We start from the raw sequence: 22,918 nt of genomic DNA, 5'->3' as shown, positions 1-22,918 counted from the left end.
TTTACTGATACCAACCGGCTGTCGCGGAAGTTACGCTAAAACGTCTTTTGACGTGACCCGTCCTTAAAGAGTTACACAATGAAATTTTTTTAAAACAAATTTTAAGACAGTTTCCACACCACCCCAGAGTCTTGTGGCGCGATACTTTTTTTAAATGGGTGTTCGCCAAGAGCCATATTGTCTTATTAAATAAAATGAACAAAACACTTAAACAGTATAAAACAAAACAAAATAAAATCCTATAAAACAAAATAAAATTCTATAAAAACAAAATAAAAATAATGTTTGATGTGTTTAAACACAAACACTATACACACTTACTATGTTCTTCTCGTTTTTTTTTGTTTTTGGTTTTTTTTATGCTGATGTTCTTATTAAACTATTAGAAAATATTATTCGCTGTCTAAACCTGAAGATGCAGTGCTGCTATCGCTGTCATTATCTTCACCACCTGGTGTAATTATAATTGGCTCTAGTAAAACTTTTATATAAGTGTCAAGTTCCCACATACGATGTTCTTCTTTAATTATGTGGCCTATACATTTAGCCCATTTCTCTGGAGTTACATGGAGGATTGCTTGAATCAAAAGTTTCTTAATTTCGTTTAATTTGAACGTTTTGTTATTGCGTGCTACTTCTCCTTTTACTTGCTCTCAGATAAGTTCAATGGGATTAAGTTCGCAATGATAAGGTGGTAGACGCAGAACTTTGACACCATAATCTTTTGCAGTTTCATCTACAGCATATTTAAGATATTCAATTTTCCTTTACCGTGCAATGTCAAGGAGCTAAATTTTGAGCATTGATTCTTCAAGTAAGCCATTGTTGAATCCTGCCTTTCAATTTCTTTAATTATCACCTGTTTTTTTCGACTCAAATTGAAGAAAACCATCATCAAGAAACCCTGTATCACTTCCTATATGGGTGACGATTAAACGCCGTCCCTTTCCTGATGGAGCTTTTAATCCTGTATATCAGCCTTCTATAAATGCTTCGCGTTTACTTTTGACATTTAAATCTTGCCAAATTTTTCCAACTGTATGACCTTTTCCAACCTTGGTTAATCCAGGTTTCATCCAAATAACATATTTTGCGTCCAGTGCTGCGAATTTTGCGTATTTCTTCGGTTAAGAGTCTACCAGATATCTTGGGTAAGGAGTCATCGTTTTCGAGCTCTTGAGAAATATTTTTACGTGTTGGAATTTCACTCCGAAAATAAAATGAATGAATTTTTCGACGTATAATATTCCTTGTCTCGTCATCCAAAACAATGCTTTTCCTACCTCTAGTTTTACCTTTTTCTTGCTTTTTATTTTCCGATGTATTTTTAAGTACACGATAAATACAGTTAACGGATACTTTTGTTAAACTGCTACAAATGTCGACCGCTTGGCTAACATTTAATTCCATTTTTCTGCCGACAATTCCTTCATAAACGTTTCGTATTATTACCTTCTCTTCGGACGTTAACATTTTCCGTCTCCTTTGCGGCATTTCATTTTTGGAATCAACATCAGAATTTTGCAGTCTTCTCTTGGAACAACTCGGTTTTTCGTCCAACTCCAATAAAACTCAAATCAAATAATCACAGAATATAACTAAAAATTTACTATAAAACGACAAACTATAACACTCGTATTATCAATAACACGTTTTATCAATAACACAAACTTATCGCATAAAATACCCTACCCTCAGAAACGCCAATGTAACTAACCTATTGTTGATGGGCACTCGCTCGACAAAAACTTGTCTTACGGCTTTCTGTGGATCTGAATTGAAACGGAATTCCGTCGCTAATTCCAAAGTTGCCAAACGATTGAAAAATATTGTTTTAAAATATCGATTTTTATTTTATAAATTTAAATATGTAACGAAACGGAACATATAAATAAAATTTATTTCATTATAATTTTGTGCTTAATTTTTACTATTGAAAAAATCAGGTTTTTTTGTATTTTTATGACGGTAATAATCGCTGCATGGAAGAATACAGGTTTTGTATGACCATAATTACTACTTGTGAACAAGAATTGGCTACATTGTACGACAACTTCTGGTCAAGTCTACTATAGAGAAGCACAAATAAATATACTACTTTATATATTCTGTAATTTCTTATAAGGAAACGCAAATTGCAATCGAGAAAACAGGCAGTTTTCGAGGGCCGCTGTGTACATTTAAATTTGAGGATATTCCGCGTTTAAACTATGATATCACTCTTCTAAATTGAGGGTTTCTACTTTATATTCACTTGCATTAACGCTCCGATTCTATCCCGGTCGATAAATACGGAAGTATAACCGTTATATGCGCTACGTCGAGCGCGTTATATGCGCAAGTTCGGTACAATACTATCTTTTGATGAGACTCTAGCTACATCCTCATGTGAAATAGGCAAATATTCTGTCAAATTAAATGAATTAATTGAATTATTAATACCAGTTGCTTCATTCAAAGGCGACCCTTTTCTATATTCTATAGTATAGAATTCACAGATCCAGAAGAAAACTTCTGTTGCCACCCAGGAAACGGGATATCGAGCCAATTTCTGCCCAATAAGGGGGTAAACTGTTTTTGAGATTCTATGACTGTTAATGGCAAAATAAAATTGTTTTTATCCAATTCAACTTCGACCTCACATTCACCAATAGCTTTAATGCCTTCTCCTGAAACTGCATTTAACTTATAATTTACTGGAATTAATTGTACCTGATTACCAAACATTATTTTATACCCATCATCAGATATTAATGACTTACATGCTCTAGTATCTACCTCGAAATCAATAAAAACTCACCATTTAATAAAAGTTTTAATTTGTGTGATGCTGAAGATTCACCTTTTAAATTATTTAACTTCCACGTCTTCATTGACTTCATTACATTGAAACGAAGTGTTATTTTCACTTTCTTCTATAACACCTACATATACTAGATGAATTCCGGTTCTTGTTTTGACATCATTTCTTAACATGTCACACCTTAGAACAATTATAACATTTCCATCTAGAAGCTGGACAATCTCCTTTGTCATGCTTCCTTCCACACTTAGAACATTTTATTATATCTCTGATAGACTGGTGAAAATGGTTAAAATCAGATTTATTTTGGGTATTGACGCCATTACTGCTTGTGTCAGCTAAATTCCTAATTTGTTTTTGGGCTACTTCTGATGCTTGGCCTATTTGACATGCATTAGCACATATAAGAACTACTTCTGCAAGAAACTTTTTCTGAATGTTTTTATCCATAATGCCACAAATAGCCCTATCCCTCAGTGCATCCTCTAAAAATTGTCAAAAATTACATGTGCTTGATAACTTCTTAAGTTCCATTATGTAATCACTAGTCGACTGATTAACTTTTTGTTGGCAGTTATAAAATACAAACCTCTCATATATTTCACACACGTGGTGCATAATGTCGAATTAACATGTTTTTTTTTTCATCATATGTAAATTCGGTTGTTTTTGTAGATCCACCAGATTTTTGAGAGTTTGATAAACAATAGGACCTGCGTGAGCGAGACCAACTTGTTCTCAATTGTACCGCTACTGAATATTGAAATTATTTATTGCTAAGGCCTGCCTTCCGAAGTAACTTCAAATTTCGATTTCTGTGCTATAAATAGTGCAATAATATCTAAATTAGGACCATTCTAAATGACAGTACAACTTTTATAGAAATAAATCAATTCCTACTCTATTATATTCTTTCCTCTTGTCATTAAGTTAGTTTTCTTTTAATTTTATATTAAACAAATCCTTATTCTTATTTTTACAGAATAGGTACAAAGTTACAAGAGGAAATTATAACTATTTACGTGAAGACCATATTAACTACTTTCAGACGTTGTTGGGATATAAAAGAGTGATAATGGACTTATCAGATTTAGAAAAGTACAATGTGGACTGGTATACTCAAGTAAGAGGTTTGTTATTTATAGTTTACTAAAATAATAGACTAAACCGTATTCATTTTACAAATTCCCAATCGTCAATAGAACCACGTGTAAGCCAAACAGGGTCGTACTGATTGAAATTATAACTATTTACGTGAAGACCATATTAACTACTTTCAGACGTTGTTGGGATATAAAAGAGTGATAATGGACTTATCAGATTTAGAAAAGTACAATGTGGACTGGTATACTCAAGTAAGAGGTTTGTTATTTATAGTTTACTAAAATAATAGACTAAACCGTATTCATTTTACAAATTCCCAATCGTCAATAGAACCACGTGTAAGCCAAACAGGGTCGTACTGATATACGACCTATGTATCATATGATTTTTAAAAATATTTACTTTTGAAACTGTTAGTGTCAGAATTTCTTGAAATTTAATCATATCACAATTAAACTAAACTCTAAAAAATAACACGACCAGTAAATAACTTAACAATAACTATAACATAAATATAACACAATATATTAACTTAAAAATTAACACGATACAATTTGAATTTAAAATACTGGCACGTTTGGATCTGTAACATGAGAATCTGTCTGACTTAAGGTAATTAATTATATTTAATAGCCTCTTGCTCGTATTTACTGATGGGAATTTGGTAAACGAATGTACTTTACAAGCCAATGGAATATTTTTAAGGGGTCATTTGACACGGCATGAATTACATATAAATAAATTCTAAAGTATATAATAACAACTTTAGAAAATATGCCGTTAATTTTTATCGGTACAGGTGGCTACACACATAAGATAAACTTACCATTCAAGGGAAGGGGCGGGCATTTTAGTCAAACATTTTTGTACATTTATAACTTAGGTAGGTAATACAAAAAGAATGACTTACGACCTAATGGCGTACATAAATATTGGTACTAGAAGCAGGCACAATCTCCAATTTTCGGAAAATTGTGACCCCATTTTCGACAATTAGATATAGTACGGCATTCCTACACATAGTGTCGGATCGATATTTATTTTTTGGCTTATCCTTGTCAAAATGAAAAACTTCCGAATGTTTATAAAAAAAGTGTTGTCTTTCTTTCAGGCTGCAGTAGTATTGTTTTAAAACCGAAAACAACTCAAGAAGTCTCTCAGATACTCTCATTTTGCAATAATCAAAAGCTTGCATTATGCACACAAGGTGGTAACACTGGAGTTGTTGGAGGATGCGTTCCAGTTTTTGATGAAATAATAATATCAACGGAACTCATGAATGACATTATCAGTTTAGATGAAAATTCAGGTAATATTTTAAATGTTTTTACTAAATATAAACGAAATAGCTCAGTCAAAAAAATTAATAAACATAAATCCTCCAGTCGCCAAAGACGAAAATGTCAGTGAGCCTCTTAAAATCGTACGAAGAAGCCGAATTTTGCAGATAATGTCAATTTTAGAACGCGGTAAAAAAAAAGCAAAAAATTTTACTACTTTCACCCCTGGCTTTCTCCTAAAACCCTCCTGGTAGTGGGGAGAACGGAAAAAATTGATTTACCAAGAATCTGTACGCCGTAAAAAAATGTTTTGAATAAAAAATGTAGTTAAGATCAATTTGAACAAATACGTTTATTAGAACTTTTTCTGTAGAATAAACCGTTTCTCAGAAACAACGCTTGAAGCGATCAGCTGTTTTGAATGTCGGTTACGCGCGCGAAATCAATGTTCATTAAAATTTGTTTCAGCTCGACGGTAAAAATGTGATATCTCTTGATCAGACTGTCCTATGAACAAAACTCAAGATACATTTCAAAGGTAAAGAGTGCAGTTTTGGTATGCAATTTTTGTATGTTGCCGAAAATTAACTCACTTTTTTTTATAAAAGTGTTAAATAAATAAACGAGGCGCGATTTTTGCCTTTTTTTATGGTTCTCATGAGATCAATACAATTTATGGAGTTTCCATCTTCAAAACCTATAGCATGAAATTTTAGTTTTGAGTTTTGGCAACAAATGTGAATCATTTGAAATATGCTTAAAAAACGCTGAATTTAAACTTTCACATTATAAATTATCAAAAACGTTTAAAACTGATCATTTTCAATTACACTAGTACGTTTTTTAAAAGAGTATAACTTCTGCTACAAATTACACTTAAAACCATCTTCTTGAAGGCATTTCCTGTGACGTGCGATCGTTTGTAATGTAAAAGTTTAAATTCTGCGTTTTTTAGTCATATTTCAAATGTCTCATCCTCCTCCTAAGTGCCTTCTCTGTTGAGGTTGGCGATCAATATGGCAAATTTCTCTCTGTTCTGGGCTGGGAATTAATTCATTTCCTTTTGTGTGGGTCCAATCTGATGTTTCGTAGCCAAGATTTTTTCTTTCGTCCTATGTCCCTTTTACCTTCAATCTTGCCTTCTAATATTACCTGAAGCTGCTCAAATTCCCTATGGCGCATTATGTGTCCTAGATATGACGTCTTTCTAATTTTGATAGTATTGACCAGATGAGGGGGTGTGTTCATTGCTCTCAGTACTTCTCCATTCTTAGTTCTGCGGGTCCAGCTTATTCTTAGCATTCGGCGGTACATCCACATTTCAAATGAATTTAATTTGTTGATGTCATACTGTTTTAATGTCCAGGTCTCACAACCATATAGTAATAGAGACCACACATAACACTTTAGTGTTCCCAATCTTATTGAGACTGATAGCTTGGGGTTACAGAGCATTTTACGCATATTCATGAAACCAGATACCATTTATTTGTATGTTAGGTGTAACTTGTTCATGGGGGTTTTTGTGGAATACCAGAATTTTGGTTTTGGAAAAGTTAATGTTCAAGCCCAGCCTGGGACTTTCTTCTGATAATATGTTCATCAATAGTTTTAGTTGGTCAATTAAATAATAGGGGGGATAAAATGCACCCTTGACGCACTTCTCGTTCTATGTTGATGTACTTGGTGTTTCCGTTCCCTGTTCGAACGCATCCTGTGTGGTTCCAGAATGTATTACTTATGATAGCTATGTCGTGTCCGTCCAACCCTACTTCTTTTAGCACCTCGATCAATTTTCCGTGTTTGATGCGGTCAAAGGCCTTTCTATAATCGACAAAGCACACATACAGCCGCTTTTGAACCTCAAGATACCTTTCTGCCATCAGTGTCAATCCCATAATTGCTTCTCTAGTGCCTGTACCCTTTCTAAAGCCATATTGAGAACGACTCAGGTCGGTTATAAATTATTCGCATAAAAATCTTAGCGGCATGGCTCATTAGGGATACAGTCCGATGGTCTTCACATTTCCTTGCTTTTTGTTTTTTAGGAAGAGCTATATATGTGGATGTCAGCCAGTCATGCGGTATTACACCATGTTCATATATAATTTTGTAGAGGGATGTTAATTTCCTGACAGCATTATCACTTAGGTGTTTAAAATGTTCAGCTGTTATTAGGTCTTCTTAAAATGTCCCATATTTGTTGCTAAAACTTAAAATCGAAATTTCATGTTATAGGTTTTAAAGATGGTCTCTAACAATGGAAATTTCACTAAGAACGGCCAATGAAAGTGATACATTTTATTGATCTCATGAGATTCATAAAAAATGGCAAAAATCAACGTTTACTTATTGAACAGATTTGTAGAAACTGACTTCATTTGTAGCAAAATACAAAAAATGCATACGAAAGCTACACTCTTCACCTTTGAAACGAATTTTAATTTTTCTCGATAGAACACTTCGTTCAAAAGATATCAAATTTTTACCGGCGAGTTGAAACAAATTTTATTTAACTTTGAGCTTACGCGAGTAACTGACATTCAATATCGCCGGTCGCTTCAAGCGTTGTTTCTAAGAAAACGGTTCATTCTACACGAAAATTCTAATAAACATTTTTGTTTAAAATTATGTCAGCTAAATTTTTTATTGACGTGACAACGTCTTAAATTAGGTTGTGGCTCGGAGTCACTCATGAAAAAGTGTAACGCCCGCTCACGTCTGTTACGATGAGTCACCGAACGAGAGAGAGGCCCGCCGGACCGGCGAATGCCTTGCGTCTCTCTCCCACTCAAACATGATCGGTCCGCTGCGCGCGCAGCACTAGAGAATTAGGCGCGTTGAATCGGTGCGTGTGCTTGTGTCTCTGTCTTTCTCGAGCGTTCTTGGCGTTGGAAAACCGAGAAAGCGTCATAATACAAGTTCACACGTGTGGTTAAAGTATCGTCAGCTGTGTCTGTAGTGAAAATGTGGAGTGCTTAGATTCGTCATTTACAACAACTACAACAATAAAGGTAAATAATTGTACACTAATATTTCATTATCGTAAACTATGATTGATTGATTAATTGTTAGATTGACACAAAAGTTGAGAAACTGAGTTTATAGGTTATGTCATACTATTGACAAATGTTGATAGTGGTAAGTAAATTATTAGTTTAAATCACTCTGCAATCAATCGTAATTCAGTCGATTGAGAAGAAACAGCGCGTATTGCTAGTCAAACATTTAAAATATATTTCTCTAGTTAAAATTTGTGCAATTCTTATTTTCATTCAATTCCTTGTTCCTATTGTGCAATTTAATAATATTCATATCAATAAATATTCTACCGAGAAAAAGACGTTGTCACGTAAAATCTTCGCCCGTAAAACCGACTTTACAGGCAACCGATTTTTTGAAATATCTTTTTCTGCGGCCTCCTGATACCTGGTAAATCGATTTTTATAGGCCCGATCGGAACTGGCCGACCCAGCTCAGATAAGATCCCCGTACAAAAAGCGTTTGAAGTTAAGCAGCTTGCCGGACAACGATTTATATTGTCCTGTTTATGCTTGCTTATTAGGCACAAACGATCGGGCCTACGTCGACCATCGTTGTCACTTGTAATGTAATTATCGAATTGTAATATAAATTTTCTTTTAAATTATGATAAAAAAATATGTAACATAATCTATAATTGTAAAATATTTTTAAACAAACAACACAATTGCAAACAAGTGCACGGTTGCCCAAATAAATTTAAAAAAATTCGTAAAATTCGCAGAAAAAAATCCCATTTGCATGATTTCTATATCGCCTGATTGTATGCAACTTATATATGTGAGATTGTTTTATAACTCATACATAAAAATGAGTTTTTATGACGCTTTACCAGGTTGCAGTAATAGTAATGTTGATAGTGAGTGTTTGGACATTGTTGTTTCATTATTGGAATCGCCATTATCTAAAAGAACTAAAATTGATAGAAAAAAAATTATTATGAATGAAAGGCCTACTCTAACATTGCGTATTGACCAAAAATATGGGAAAAAGTGCACACTTTTAATTGCTCTTGATATGATGTCTACAAATGGTTGTCTGGAAGTATTACGAAAAACAGACTATATTGTTGTCCGTGTTTGTTATTTTCTAATAAGAAATGTATATGGACTTGTGAAGGATACTTTGATTTAAAAAATATGTCTGCCTCCTTAAAAAACATTCCAGTTGCAAGGAACATTTAAGTAATTTCCTGACCTTTAAGGATGTACAGAAGAGGGCGTTTTCTGTTCGCAATTTGTTAGATGAAAAATCTAAAATCGCAAAAATTAGATACAATGCAGAAGTTAAAATGAACAGAGAAATCATTAAAAAATTAGTTAGGGGGGGGGTCATGACCCCGTGACCCCTCCCTTTGGATCCGTCACTGATTACACATAGATATATGTAATTTGCTGGCTTGGCCTACCCAAAATTTTACTACACCAGCCGCCACTGATAAATAGAAAAACTTGTTTCGACATTAACTGATGTGATAGGAGCATATTTTAGGTTGGCTAAGAGGCATTGGTCCACATTGATTTCCTCCGAAAATTTTTTCCGGAAAATATTTGTCACTTGAAGAACCGTGGCAAATCCTATATTTTTACTAATGGTATTATTTAATTTTCATAAAATTTGTGCTCCAATTAATCCTTAACGATTTCACATGAAGAAATAAATGTTTTCACTAAAGCAAGACTTTCTAAAAGCCGACTTTGCGGTTTGTGTAATTTATTGAGTGTTTCATGTACAAAAGCATAATTTGGGTATTTCTCCGTTATTAAATGGATTTTTTCTATTGTAAGATACCAAGAACATTTAAATGAATTGTATCCAAATAAAGTCATTGCTTTTGCGTTGCTATGCATTTTCATCATCATATTTGGATCGACAATTCTCTGTAGATTCTCTGCTCTAAGATTCGTCGACATTCCGTTTGGTTTCTGACGACCTGTTGTCATCTTCTTTATACATTTAACCGTTGATTGAAATATTCTAGGGGAATATTCAATATATCAATCAACGATTTTACTTTGATTTATATAAAAATGTGCTGTGAATATTTGCTTAATGAGTTTATTCTATTTTGCATTTTAAAAAATGCACTTATTATCGTTATGCTTCAGGTTTCCATAAGCGCCAATTTTTTTCGTTTAGAATTATATTTGTAAGATGTGTAATAAGGAAAATAAATTTCAACAATACACGCCCTATAAAAACAATAAAACACTTTGTATTTTTGTTTGTATTTCCATTTTAGGAGTGTTAGTGTGTCAATCAGGATGCATACTGCAAAATCTCGACAACTTTGTTGCCGAAAAGGGATTAATAATACCTTTAGATCTTGGAGCTAAGGGGACCTGCCATATTGGTGGCAACGTCTCGACAAACGCAGGTGGGATGAGATTGCTCAAATATGGAAATATGCACGGTAATATTTTGGGACTAGAAGTGGTAAGGACTACCTGGTTTTTCTGCATATATTTATCTCAATAAACATTTAACCCGTCCTTTCATAATATAAATGGGAACGACAATATTAATGTGTGTAATAGTTTAGCAATTTAACGTAACATTTTAGGTAAAAGCCAATGGTGAAATTATAGATTGCCTAAGTACCCTTAAGAAAGATAATACAGGCTATCATTTGAAACATTTATTTATTGGATCTGAAGGCACACTTGGACTCGTTACCAAAGTAGCTTTGCAGTGTCCACCGAGACCAAAATATAGAAATGTAGCGTTTTTAGGTAAGAATCATCATCATCATCATGGCTTATTCACTCCTGGCGGAGTGTTTGCCGCCCTTTTGGGCTCTCTGATTCATTTATTGCGGAGAATCAGTCCGCTGTTGTTTTTTTTTTATTATTATAGCAGCGTGTGTGACTTGGCCCTGTCTACAATTTTCCTCCATTCTTTCTGGTCCTTACAGCGCTCCTTCCAATTGTAGATTCTCAGCTTCTTTTTGTCTCCTAAGACTTGATCTCTCCATTTTGTTTTGTGTCTCCCCTTTGGTCTCTTTGTTGTTGGTCTCCATCCAGTTATTCGCTTTAGCGTAGAGTCTGGGTTAGCTCTTTCTGTGTGTCTCAGCCACCTGAGCCTTTGCGTCTTCATTGTCCCATTGTTCGTCGAATTATCGTTCTCTTTAAGATTTCCAACCTCATTTCATCTTTTTGTGTTAGGCACATCGTTTCTGCACCATAGGTGACCACTGGCCTGATTGCAGTCTTGTAAATGTTTTATTTGGTTTTCTTACTAATGTGCTTTTTTTTCAGGAATTTTTGGTAGTTCCAGTAGGTTTTATTACCCAGTAGGATGCGTTCATTTATTTCAATCGTTCTATCATTTCTGTCATTCGCCATCACTCCCAGGTATTTGAAACGGTGTACTCTTTCAAATGTATATGCACCAATATATAGGTAAGAATAATTGTATAAAAATATACAAAGTGGCCCAAAAGTCTAAAAACGGCCAATTATCTCGTAAATTGCTAATCATACTTGTACAAAATTTGAGGTACACCTAATTTGGGATACGGAGATTCCATATTTAATATTTGGAATGTTGCTAGATTTACCGTTTCTCTTATATTATTAGTAACTTTGGTTTTTCAAATTCATCACCCTGTATAATCAGTCATTATTAGAATCTCCTATTCAATACGAGTTCAACCATATGTAACACTTAAGATTTTATGTAGTCTGGTAGGTCTTAAATACACAAAACAGTGCAAATTATGTAGATTTTATTAAATTTAAATATTTAAATGTAGCATGCTGTGATTTTGACATTTGTTCACATTATTAACTAAAACTGACAGTAGTTGTGTTTCGAAAAGTTCTGCAAGATAAATTGCTTCTCTAAAATGGCTCTTAACGAAAAAGAACGAATTACTATTCTAATGATGAGAGGGTACGGTGACAGAAAAAGATCTTATTATGAAGTAGCCAACTTCAATGATACCTTCCCAAACCGTTCTCCTATTCATAAGGCGACGGTACAAAAAACTGTAAAGCGATTTGACGAATATGGAGAAGTAAAAGATAGATACCGATTATGTAGACCGAAAAGAGTTATGAAAGATAACAAAACTTTAGATACCTATAATGCAGTTTTGTAGAAGATCCACATACATCCTCACGCAGGGTTGCACAAGTATATGATGTAGGTCGTTCTTGTCTTAATTGTATTACGTAAGAATAAATTTAAACCATACAAAATTAACTTATTGCAAGAATTAAGTGAAGATGACTTCGATCTTAGATTATAGTTTACTGAGGTAATGATGAATAAAATTGAAAATGATGAAAATTTCGTTAACAGAATATGTTTTTCACAGACCATTTCACAGATTTCAAAGACCACAAAAATTAAATGTAGGGTCAGGTATAGCAGGTACTCAGTTAATTGGGCGATTTTTTATTGAAGGAAATTTAACGTCAGATAGTTAAGAAATATTACTTGGAAATGAAATTGTACCTATACTGAGAAACTTGTTTGGGGCCAATTTTAATCCGATATGGTTTCAGCAAGATGGAGCTGCAACTCATTGGTGTAAATGTTCGGTGTTATTTAGATGAGATATTTACCGGACGATGGGTTGGTAGACGAGGTAGAATTGAATGGCCTCCACAGTCACCCGATTTCATTCCTAAAGATTATTTTTATTGGGGATACTTGAAAAATTCAGTTTACAAAACTAAACCAGCAAGTCTTGCAGAGCTAAGGCAACGAATTATCGATGAATCTCGAATAATTTCTAGACAATCATGGAGAAATGTTGTAGACGCATTCGGACACATTTTAAACACTTGATAAAGTTACCATTATGTTAAAAAATATTGTTATCTATCAATTGTTACGTTTTAATGTCATTTAAAATAGTTAGTATTAAAAAATTTATTGAGTCAATAAGGCGTTGCCAGACTTCTGTTTTATGTATTAAGACCTTCCAGACTACATAAAATCATAAGGGTTACATAAGGTTGAAGTCGTATTGAATAGGAGATTCCAATAATGACTGAATATACTGGCTGATGAATTTGAAAAACCAAAGTTAATAATAATATAAGAGCAACGGCAAATCTGGCACCATTGCAAATATCAAATATGTAATCTCCGTATCCCAAAATAGGTGTACCTCAAATTTTGTACAATTATGACTAGAAATTTACGAGATAATTGGCCGTTTCCAGACTTTTGGGCCACTCTGTATAGTAGATACACGTGCTGTTGGTTTTTTTACTGTGGTCTTAGTTTATTCGTATATAGTAGATATAATTCTATTAAAGCAGAGAGCGAGTGTTTCAAAATTTATTCGGTTCGCGAATTAACCAAGAAGTCGTGTATATTATGTAAACCAGAGATGAAATCAATTTTTTTTGACAGTTTGAGAAACATTTAGATCTCACAAACATATTAAAATTTTCGCATGAGCATGAACGTTTTGTTTTTAACTAAATGTGTAATAAATAACTAAAAGTAAATAACTAACAGGCATTTATTCCAAAATGGCCTTCGTTTAGACTTTAAACCAATACGTTTTTTCACTAACACGCACAATTTTAAGCACTATTCTATATGTTCACATTTAATACTTAACCCTAAACAAGGTCAAAGGTTTTCGTCCTTTTCAAACTTCATTGCCGAATAGCTGAAGAACCTAAATATTGGTATGACTACTATGGAGCAATTTAACCCTTTCACGACGGCAGTTTTTCAACGTGCCGTGCCTCAGATACGGGAGTTTTTGTGCATTGCGCTTCAATGCGCTTCCCGTTTAACACTTGCGCGCATATATGCGTTTCCCGACTTTTGTGGTAAACAAATTCGTAAGTGTAAAATTGAAAAAACAAGTACAGTAGATAAATGTGTTATGAATTATTTATAAAAATGCATATAAATCAAAGAAAATATTCAAAAAAACTAAAACATATAATTCTATATTAGAATAGCAGAAGTTTAGACCCAGTATATATTTTTATTATGGTAGTTTTTAAAACAAGGTACCACACAAAGAGGAACCTTATACTGTTGGCAACAATAGATTGTTTATTTGCGTACTTTTTTTTACTGCAAACGAGCCATCTTCTTCTGGTTTGCTTATTTTGATTAGTCGTTTCCAAGCGTGATGGGAAGTGCCTCTCAATGAGTCGCAAAGGAGAATCTTGATGGTCCTTAGTTTTAGTGGATTGCCTTGGCTTGGGTATATGAAATTTTTCTAGAATTTCTCGTGTCAATGTAAGGTGAAAATCTGCCAATGATATTTAGATAACGTTTTCATTTTGTAAACAGCGTGCGCATTTAGAATAGACATATCAAGAAGTCGAAAAAATACTTTTTTGTACCACTTAATGGTTTTTCGTCCAGACTCGATCGAACTTAGTAACATGTCTGTACGATCTACAGCACCCATGTTACTATTATAGTCAACTACTACCTGAGGTTTTGATATAATATTGTCAGCATGATCCTTTTTTTCCGTAGCAACAATATTTGGTTTATGAAATGTACTCAACATACGAACTTCGCGGTTGTCTTGCCATTTGAGCGCAAGTAAATTTTTTGATGTAAAGGCTTCTATCTCGCCCCGAATTAGTTTTTGTGTCATAAAAGGCATGTTTTTTCTATTACTCTTTACAGTGCCACATGCATTTGTCTTTTTGACCATAGTAAGTTATATAAATTTGGACTGGTATACCAGTTATCAGTATATAGAGTATGGCCAGCATTTAGGTAATCTTTCATGAAAGCAAGAACAACATTTCCGGATTTACCGACATTATTAGCCTCTTCTGGTATATTACTTCCAGCCCCACAATATATATATAAAAATTTAATATGTATCCAATCTCACAGTCACATAAAACAAAAAATTTTACTCCAAATCTATGTCTTTTCGAAGGTATGTATTGTTTGAAGCTTAGTCTTCCTTTGAACAACATCAAACTTTCATCAATGCATAAATTTTCGAATGGGTAAAACACGTCTTTGTATGCTTTCAGAAGATGATATACAACTAATCTTATTTTATGTAGTTTATCGTTTTTCTTAGTATCGTCGTTATTGTCGACAAAATGCAAATTTCGTTGAATCAATAAATAACGGTCTCGCGTAAAAATTTGTGAAAATATCGGTGTCGACAACAAAGAATCTTTAGACCAATAGTCTACCAGCCGTAGTTATTTTACTTGCGCCATCAAAATTGACAAAGCTATAGTACATTTCACTTACTGTTATTTTACTCCATTGTTTTGTATGTCTGTTTCGTATGTTATTTTACTCCATTGTTTTGTATGTTTGAAGCAGAAAGTGATATTCTCTGAATTAATCTCTTTAATTTAAAAATAACATCAGATTAAGCAGCTGTACTAGAACCCCAAAAAAGGAAAATCATATCGAAGATGAGACTTAAACAAAGAAAAATATGTTATTTTGGAAGATGCTAAATCGACTTTTTTCGAAGCAGATCTTATTGCATAGCAGGCTGAGGCTAGTTTCTTACTTAACAAATCGATATGAAGGGACCATTTCAGTTTGCTGTCGATAAGAATACCAAGAAATTTTACAGTAACATGTTATAAAACTTTAAACTTATATCTTGATCTAGGTCGAGTTCTAGGTCTTCGTTAAACTACAAAATAAAATATATATATATATATATATATATATATATATATATATATATTTATATTGGAGTTATTTCTAGTTGCATAACTATGCACATCACTCAGTTTATCCAAATGTTTTTGAAAGCACCTATTTTTAACAAATAACAAACATTCAAAAATATCACAACATGGCAGAGGTAAGATTTACAAGTTTTACAAAAAAAAAACTAGTGTACACTATAATAAACTAAACAGTAACTAAACACCACATATACTTTTCAAGATACCATAATGCTTTAACTTATGCTGTAAACTGCTACAATGTCAAAAAAAGTCGTTAATCTATCATTACAAATAATGGGTCCAAGGGATCTTTGCTACGTCACACGTCTGGTTCAGATGTCAAATGTCATGCGCAATATCATACCTTGTGTTCATTGTACCATGGTTACTTATATAGTCGATATTGGCGTTCTTCTCTTCTTCTCTCTTCTCTCGAAAGGTTTTGGCAACTCTTCTTGTAATTGTCCCTGTGCGATTATAGGTAGGATGGGTCGTACTCGGCGGTCTTGTTGCCTGATTTATTTTTGTTTTTTCTTTAATACCCTTTTCCATGTTGTTTGAGCAGCATCTCTTTGGCTCAGATTCTTAGAATTTTTTTTTATTTCTATTGATTCTATGATCTCATGTTTTCTTTTTATCTTAATGTTTTTAATTAATAATCTTAATAATAAAATGTGTAATTTCAGGTCTACAAAATTTTTCAAAAGTTTTAAAAACCTACAAACTACTTAAAGAATCTTTAGGGGAAATACTATCGGCGATTGAAGTCATGGATTCAACAACTATGCAATTTATATCTGAAAAAAATCAACAAACATCTCCAATTGGAGAATATCCGTTTTATCTTATGGTCGAAACTTCCGGTAGTAACGAAGAACACGATCAGCATAAGCTTAACATGTTTTTCGAGAAGATTTTGACAAAGGGATTAGTTTTGAACGGAGTTGTGGCTAGTGACGCTAAACAAGCGGAAGTAAGTATTTACTTAACATATGCTATTCATTGTATTCTTTCTTCTTGTGTTGCCCATTTTTTGTGGATCAATGGAGCCACGAGATATGTCATCTTTCCGGGCCTCTCTTATCAAACACTTTAACTTTAATATCTAACTTAAGTAAACCACATCTCCCATCATGTCTCATAATATATAAATTCAAAGTAGTTTAATTCGTTTTTCCCCCCAGGTGTGAATTTTCTTTTATAGTATTACTGGCTTTCCTTAATTGTCTATTATGCATTCAGTTTTCTTAAGCATATAGAAACCTCAGGCAGCTTTAACTTTTTTATGTAGCTTGAACGTACATATGGCCAATATGATCACCAACGTTCGATAATCGGACAGGCTACTAAAAGAAGAAGAATACTCTTCTAAAGAAGAAGAACAATTATTCATCCATTTTTTTCCATTTTCCACCAAGAATAGTTAAGTTCTTCCAATTTTTCCTCAGTGGGAACTTTATTTCTTCACCTTTAGTGTTTCCATTATATTTCTCTTCATGTACACCAATCTCTACCCTTTTAATTATTTTCTGTCCAATCAAGCTGGTCGAATTATTTGAGTTTAGTGAAATGTTTATTATTTTGATATGTTTAATTTAGTAATTTAAAAAAATAATTGTTTGGTATTTCTTAGGATATATGGTCAATAAGAGATAACGTCTCCACTGGATACCAGCATTGTGGTTCTGTCTTTTATTACGATATTTCGTTGCCCTTACAACATTACTACACCATCGTAGATATTATGAAGAAAAGGATGGGCAGTAAATGCGAAAAAGTGTTTGGATACGGTCATTTAGGTAGGTAAGGGTCTAAACACTCTATCAGTCTGTTCTCGATATTCACTCGATCGCGTAAAATATTTTTACAAGATAAACAAAAAACCTATTTACATTAGTATCCTTACTCTGCTTCCCGTGCCAACCTGCACTGACATTGATAAATTTAAACATTTTGAATATTTCGGACGATAGAAACTGCAACGCGAATACGAACTGAAGGAAATGATGTCGATCCATGAACATAAAGAGATCGGAGTGGTAGTTTGTTTATACCTTAAGGAATCAAAAAGAATACAAAACATACATAAAATAATAGGTCTTGGACAGCCTAACGATCGAAGACAGAGATTGTATGAATTTTGTAAAGATAACGACATTGTAAACACCTGGTATAAACTATCCAAGTGATGACTATATACTTGGAAAATCCCATTTAATGATGGCAGCAACCCTGAGTCTTTAAGAAATCAAATTGATTATCTACTTGTAAGTGAGCGTTCGTAAGCACCGCAATTATGGCAGAAAATATACACGATTTACAAATTCTTGTAGAAATTATTAATAGAGAACACAAAAAGATGGGACTAACAATGAATATAGATGAAACCAAATACATGGTGATCTCGAAAACCCCTGTTGAGAACATACATCTGAAATTGGAGAGTAAACCGTTAAAAAGGGGGTTGACAAGTATAAATACTTCGCAGCAATAATTATAAACTCACAGTTAGATCAAGATGAGGAGATAAAGGTCAGAATTGAAAAGGATTTATAAAATACAAGTCAATGTTTAAAAATAAGAAATTGAGTATGGCTATCAGATTGAAGTTTGTCGAATGCTATGTATGGTCGCAAATACTATATGGAGTAGAAGCTTGGACTCTAAAAGCTCAATCCGTAAAAAAATAGAGGCATTAGAAATGTTGGTATACAGCTATATTCTTAAAATTTCTTGGACTGCAAAAGTTTCAAACGAAGAAGTATTAAAATGAATTGGACAGGTCAAAAAAATTATGAACACAATTAAAAATAAGAATCGTATCTGGGCAACATATTTCGAAACGATAAATACTGTCTGCTACACGTCATCGTTAAAAGAAGAGTAGAGAGAAGAAAAGACTTGGGAAGAAAGACGAAATCTTGGCTGAAGAATATCCAAGATTGGACTAACCTCAATGTTAAACAGATATTTCACGTTGCAAAAAATAGGAAAGAGTTTAAAGAAGTGATTGCCAACTTTCGTTAAACGACAGCATAATAAGAAGAAGAAGTGAGCGCTTCCGAAATCCCGTCAAAAGTCACTACATTTCCAGGAGCATACACTGGATGTGATCTCCAATTTTGTGGCTGATATGAAACTAAGGTTTAAGCTAATCCAACGACAAAAACCAAAAATCGATATACTTAATTAATTGACCATATAAGCATAAAAGATAACAATAAGATTTAACAATAGAATAAAGAACATCGGAAAGCAATAGTCATCAGACCAATAATGACGTACGCGGCAGAAACACGACCTGACACAGAAATGACAAAAAGAATGTTATAAAAGCAGAGGTACAAACATAGAAAAATTGATGATAAAACACTATGGGACAGAGTTAGAAGTACAGATATACGACTTAGATACAAGGTTGAGAACATTAAGGGCTAGGTAAGAAATAGAAGAGTAGAATGGAATGATCATATAAGCCGAATGACAACAAATAGAGTAGTAAAAATAGCAAGAGACGGTTCCCCAATAGGATGATGATCACGAAAACTATGGAACGACAACTTACTGGAGGCACATTGAAAAACAGACAGAGTCATGTCTACATAAGAAGAAGAAGAAGAAAAATAGCTGGAAGATCCAAAGGAACTACGGAATAAATTTAAAAACCAAGTTACCGAAATCTCCACAAACAATGATTCATCATCATCATAAGTGGCTCGACAATCCGTTGTGGATCTTGGCCTGCTCACAAAGACGTCCTGACCTTAAAAATATGTACAAACAATGATTATGGAAGTAATTTAATCAAGAAAAATAAATGGATGACAGAAGACATCTTGAAATTGATTTGAATTGAATAGACATCTACAGAGGAGAATCAAAAGGGAGGAGATAGATTAGCCAAAGAAAAATGGATGAGAGAAAGGTGCGACGAACTGGGGGATGTGATATCTAGGCACGATTTATTTAATGTGCACAAATAAGTAAAAGAAATAAGCAATATATTTAGTTCCCTCTGTACTAGTTGACAACAACAAAATTATTGTAAATTACAACAAAATAAGAAGAGATGGGCAACTGTATATATCAGAGATATTTGAAGATGACAGAAATAATATTATCGAAAGTAGAGGAAATATGGGAATTTCAAATAAAAGATGGCGGCCAGGGGATGTGGGGGGTGATCTACAAGAAATATAAGTATGAAAGAAGTACACCCTGTCGTGATAGGGTTGAAAAGAGGGTGGGAAGTAAAAAATACGTGTTTGTTGCAATAAATAATTTTGCTGGCAGAGTTGGTTAGGTGGCGTTGGGGCCTGTGTAGATGTACAAGAAAGCCTCCCCTGACGCCAGAGGGTGTGTGTGTGTGAGTTCGAAATGGTAAATAAGAAGAAGAAGAAGTGAAAATATGATTGGTGGAAATTGGAGGAAATTGTATGGTGTTATGTAGATATTTAGTAACAAAATATGATAAATGGGGAAATTAGGCAATACAGATACGTCGTATATATCGGTTATTAGCAAGCCAAAAAGCAACTAGGATTAAATAAAATTTCATTTTATTCATATAAAGAAACGAATGTTTTGCAATTTAAACCATCAACCGCATACACTCACATTACAATGATGCGTTAATGCATATACAGTTTTAGAATGCGGAGAAAATGATTGCGTTTATTGTATAATTAATAATATAATCGTTGCTTTTTAGCTAACAACTATTTGTTGCTATAAAACAATTGTTTTATACAACGTTAACTCTGAATGTCCAGTTTCGTAAGCTTTTTCATATTTTTAACATCATTGACTGCTACATGTCTTTGTAAGGTAACACACTTTTGTTGTAACTTCTCTATGGATGTTTGGTTTCATATTGTTCTTTTTAGATGAACTGATGATGCTTTCTGAGCAGAAAGCGAAACGTCTTCAATAAATAGATGAAGTAGCCACCTTCTTTGTCTTTTATTGGTAAATGAATTTAAAAGTTTGACACCCACGCACAACAACGTGAGTAGAAGTGGCCTTGAAGTCACAATGACATAAACAGCAAGGCAAGCTACCAACCTCTATGTATTAAGGCGGTATATTCAAAGAATGTGATAAATTTGGTTGACAACTTGTCGTTAAAAAACCAAGCAGTGAAAGGAAAAGGTGGTTAAGATCACCATTTAACCCTACAGTGATTGATCTGTCAACAAAGAACAAAGCAAGAGAAGTCAATCCAATATATCATATATTATAATATTGTGACGTCACTAGTTAGCCAGCTAACAGGTGAAGATTAATAAAAATTTCCACAGTCCAAAGGTTCAAACATTAAGGACCGTAATGAAAAGGATTCTATGAATCAGATTCAATTTAAAGTTTTATCAAACAAGTTCATCAAAAAGAACAATTACTTAATTATGTAAAAGTGATATTGACAAATATTAATAAAAAGTAAGTTGATAAATCTTAATTAAAGAAGGAATAATTTATTTATATTTTATTTTTATTTTTATTTAAATTTATTATAAGAAAATGTGATAAAGAAAACCCCAAAATGGGACAAAATTTAAGTAAACAACATATCAAGCCTAATTCTGTAAAATTAATGCATGATAAATTTGGCTCAAATTACTAATGTCCGTTCTCTTATTAAGAGTATTAGGATGTTTTAATATTGCACACATTTCTAAAAACTGTCTTTTAACGAGATTGCGTTCAGTGCCAAGAATTTTAACTTCATTAAAGTTTACTTCATGCTTAGTGTTAATGGCATGTTGGGCGAGAGCACAAGTATGCTTAGATAAATTGATGTCACTGCGGTGTGTCGTAAGACGCCCTCTCAGTGATCTCCCAGTCTGACCGATGTAACATGAGTCACACTCAGCACAAGGTATATGATATATTACATTCACTTGTTCCAGAAGGGACAGAGGTGTTTTAGTTTTAGAGAACAAATTCCTGACAGTCTTAGCATTCTTAATAGCAATTTTAACAGGTACGTTATTATGTTTGTACAGTTTAACGAGTTTCTCAGTAACTTGAGGAAAATAAGGTAAAGAGGAGTAATGGGTAGTTGGATTCCCAAGTACAGTATTAGGCAGAACAGTGTTATTAATTGAATTATTTGATATCATTCTAAGTTGGTCACCATTGGGTATATCATTTAAAGAAGAACCATAGCTTTGAGCGAAAAGGTATTTATTAATAAGAGAGGATGGATAGGAATTCTCAATCAAAATATTTTTAAGTAATTGAAAGGATTCCCTTCGATTAATCGGATGTATCAGTCTATTTAGCCTGCAGCTTAAAGCTTTAATAAGGTTTAATTTATATTTAAAGGGATGACAAGAATGGTAGTTGAGAAACCTATTAGAGGCCATTGGTTTCCTGTACCAACTTGTAGTAAGGGTGTTATCTCCCATTCTAATGACACGCATGTCTAAGAAGGGAATACTATTTGTGTTGGAGTCCTCAAGTTCAACAGTGAACTGTAAATGAGGATCAAACTCATTGAATAAAGACAAGGTGGCCTGAATCTTGTCTGGAGGTAAGGCTAGTAATAAGTCATCAACATACCGTTTAATAAAAGGGATTTGGAAATCTAAAAGACCCAGACGGTCAGATACTAAATCATCCAGTACATAATTAACTAGGATGGGAGAGATTGAGGAACCCATAGGTGTCCCAAAAATTTGAAGGTAATATTTGTCGTTGAAGACCAAAAAATTAGTGTCAAATGTTAATTGTAAAAGTTCTGCAAAAACATCCCAGGATACAGGACAGTTTGGTTGGATGGAGTTTCAGTGATTTCTTAGGGAGGTAATAACGCTCGAAAGAGGTAAATTAGTGAAAAGAGATACCACATCAAAACTCAATAAAATGTAGCCTTGTGGAAGTTCAAAATTATTAATAAATTCACTAAAGTGAAAAGAATCAACAATATTAAAGTTGTTATTATAGTTATAAGATTTAGATAAGATGTCAGTTAAAAATTTTGCAATATTAGTATTTGGTGAATTAATGGAGGAAACAATTGGCCTCATGCT

General features: G+C 33.4%; 1 protein-coding gene across 2 annotated transcripts in view; it reads left to right on the top strand.

Moving 5' to 3' along the window:
- The window catches only part of LOC140446711 (D-2-hydroxyglutarate dehydrogenase, mitochondrial-like), a 41,469-nt gene that overhangs the window by 5,615 nt on the left and 12,936 nt on the right, over positions 1–22,918 (top strand). Inside the window, exons 2-7 of one of the 2 annotated variants that reach the window (XM_072539309.1) lie at positions 3,786–3,933; positions 5,019–5,216; positions 10,472–10,665; positions 10,793–10,961; positions 16,571–16,857; positions 17,518–17,683. In XM_072539309.1, the coding sequence (XP_072395410.1) occupies positions 3,786–3,933; positions 5,019–5,216; positions 10,472–10,665; positions 10,793–10,961; positions 16,571–16,857; positions 17,518–17,683 (1,162 nt within the window). Of the gene's footprint in view, positions 1–3,785; positions 3,934–4,027; positions 4,166–5,018; positions 5,217–10,471; positions 10,666–10,792; positions 10,962–16,570; positions 16,858–17,517; positions 17,684–22,918 lie in introns of those variants that run through there. The other variant, XM_072539308.1, reaches the window with a different exon arrangement.

This window comes from Diabrotica undecimpunctata, chromosome 7 (genome assembly GCF_040954645.1).
Source record: "Diabrotica undecimpunctata isolate CICGRU chromosome 7, icDiaUnde3, whole genome shotgun sequence".
Lineage (NCBI taxonomy): Eukaryota > Metazoa > Arthropoda > Insecta > Coleoptera > Chrysomelidae > Diabrotica > Diabrotica undecimpunctata.
The sequence above is the reverse complement of the archived record's forward strand: the minus strand, read 5'-3'. Positions and strand labels throughout refer to the sequence as shown.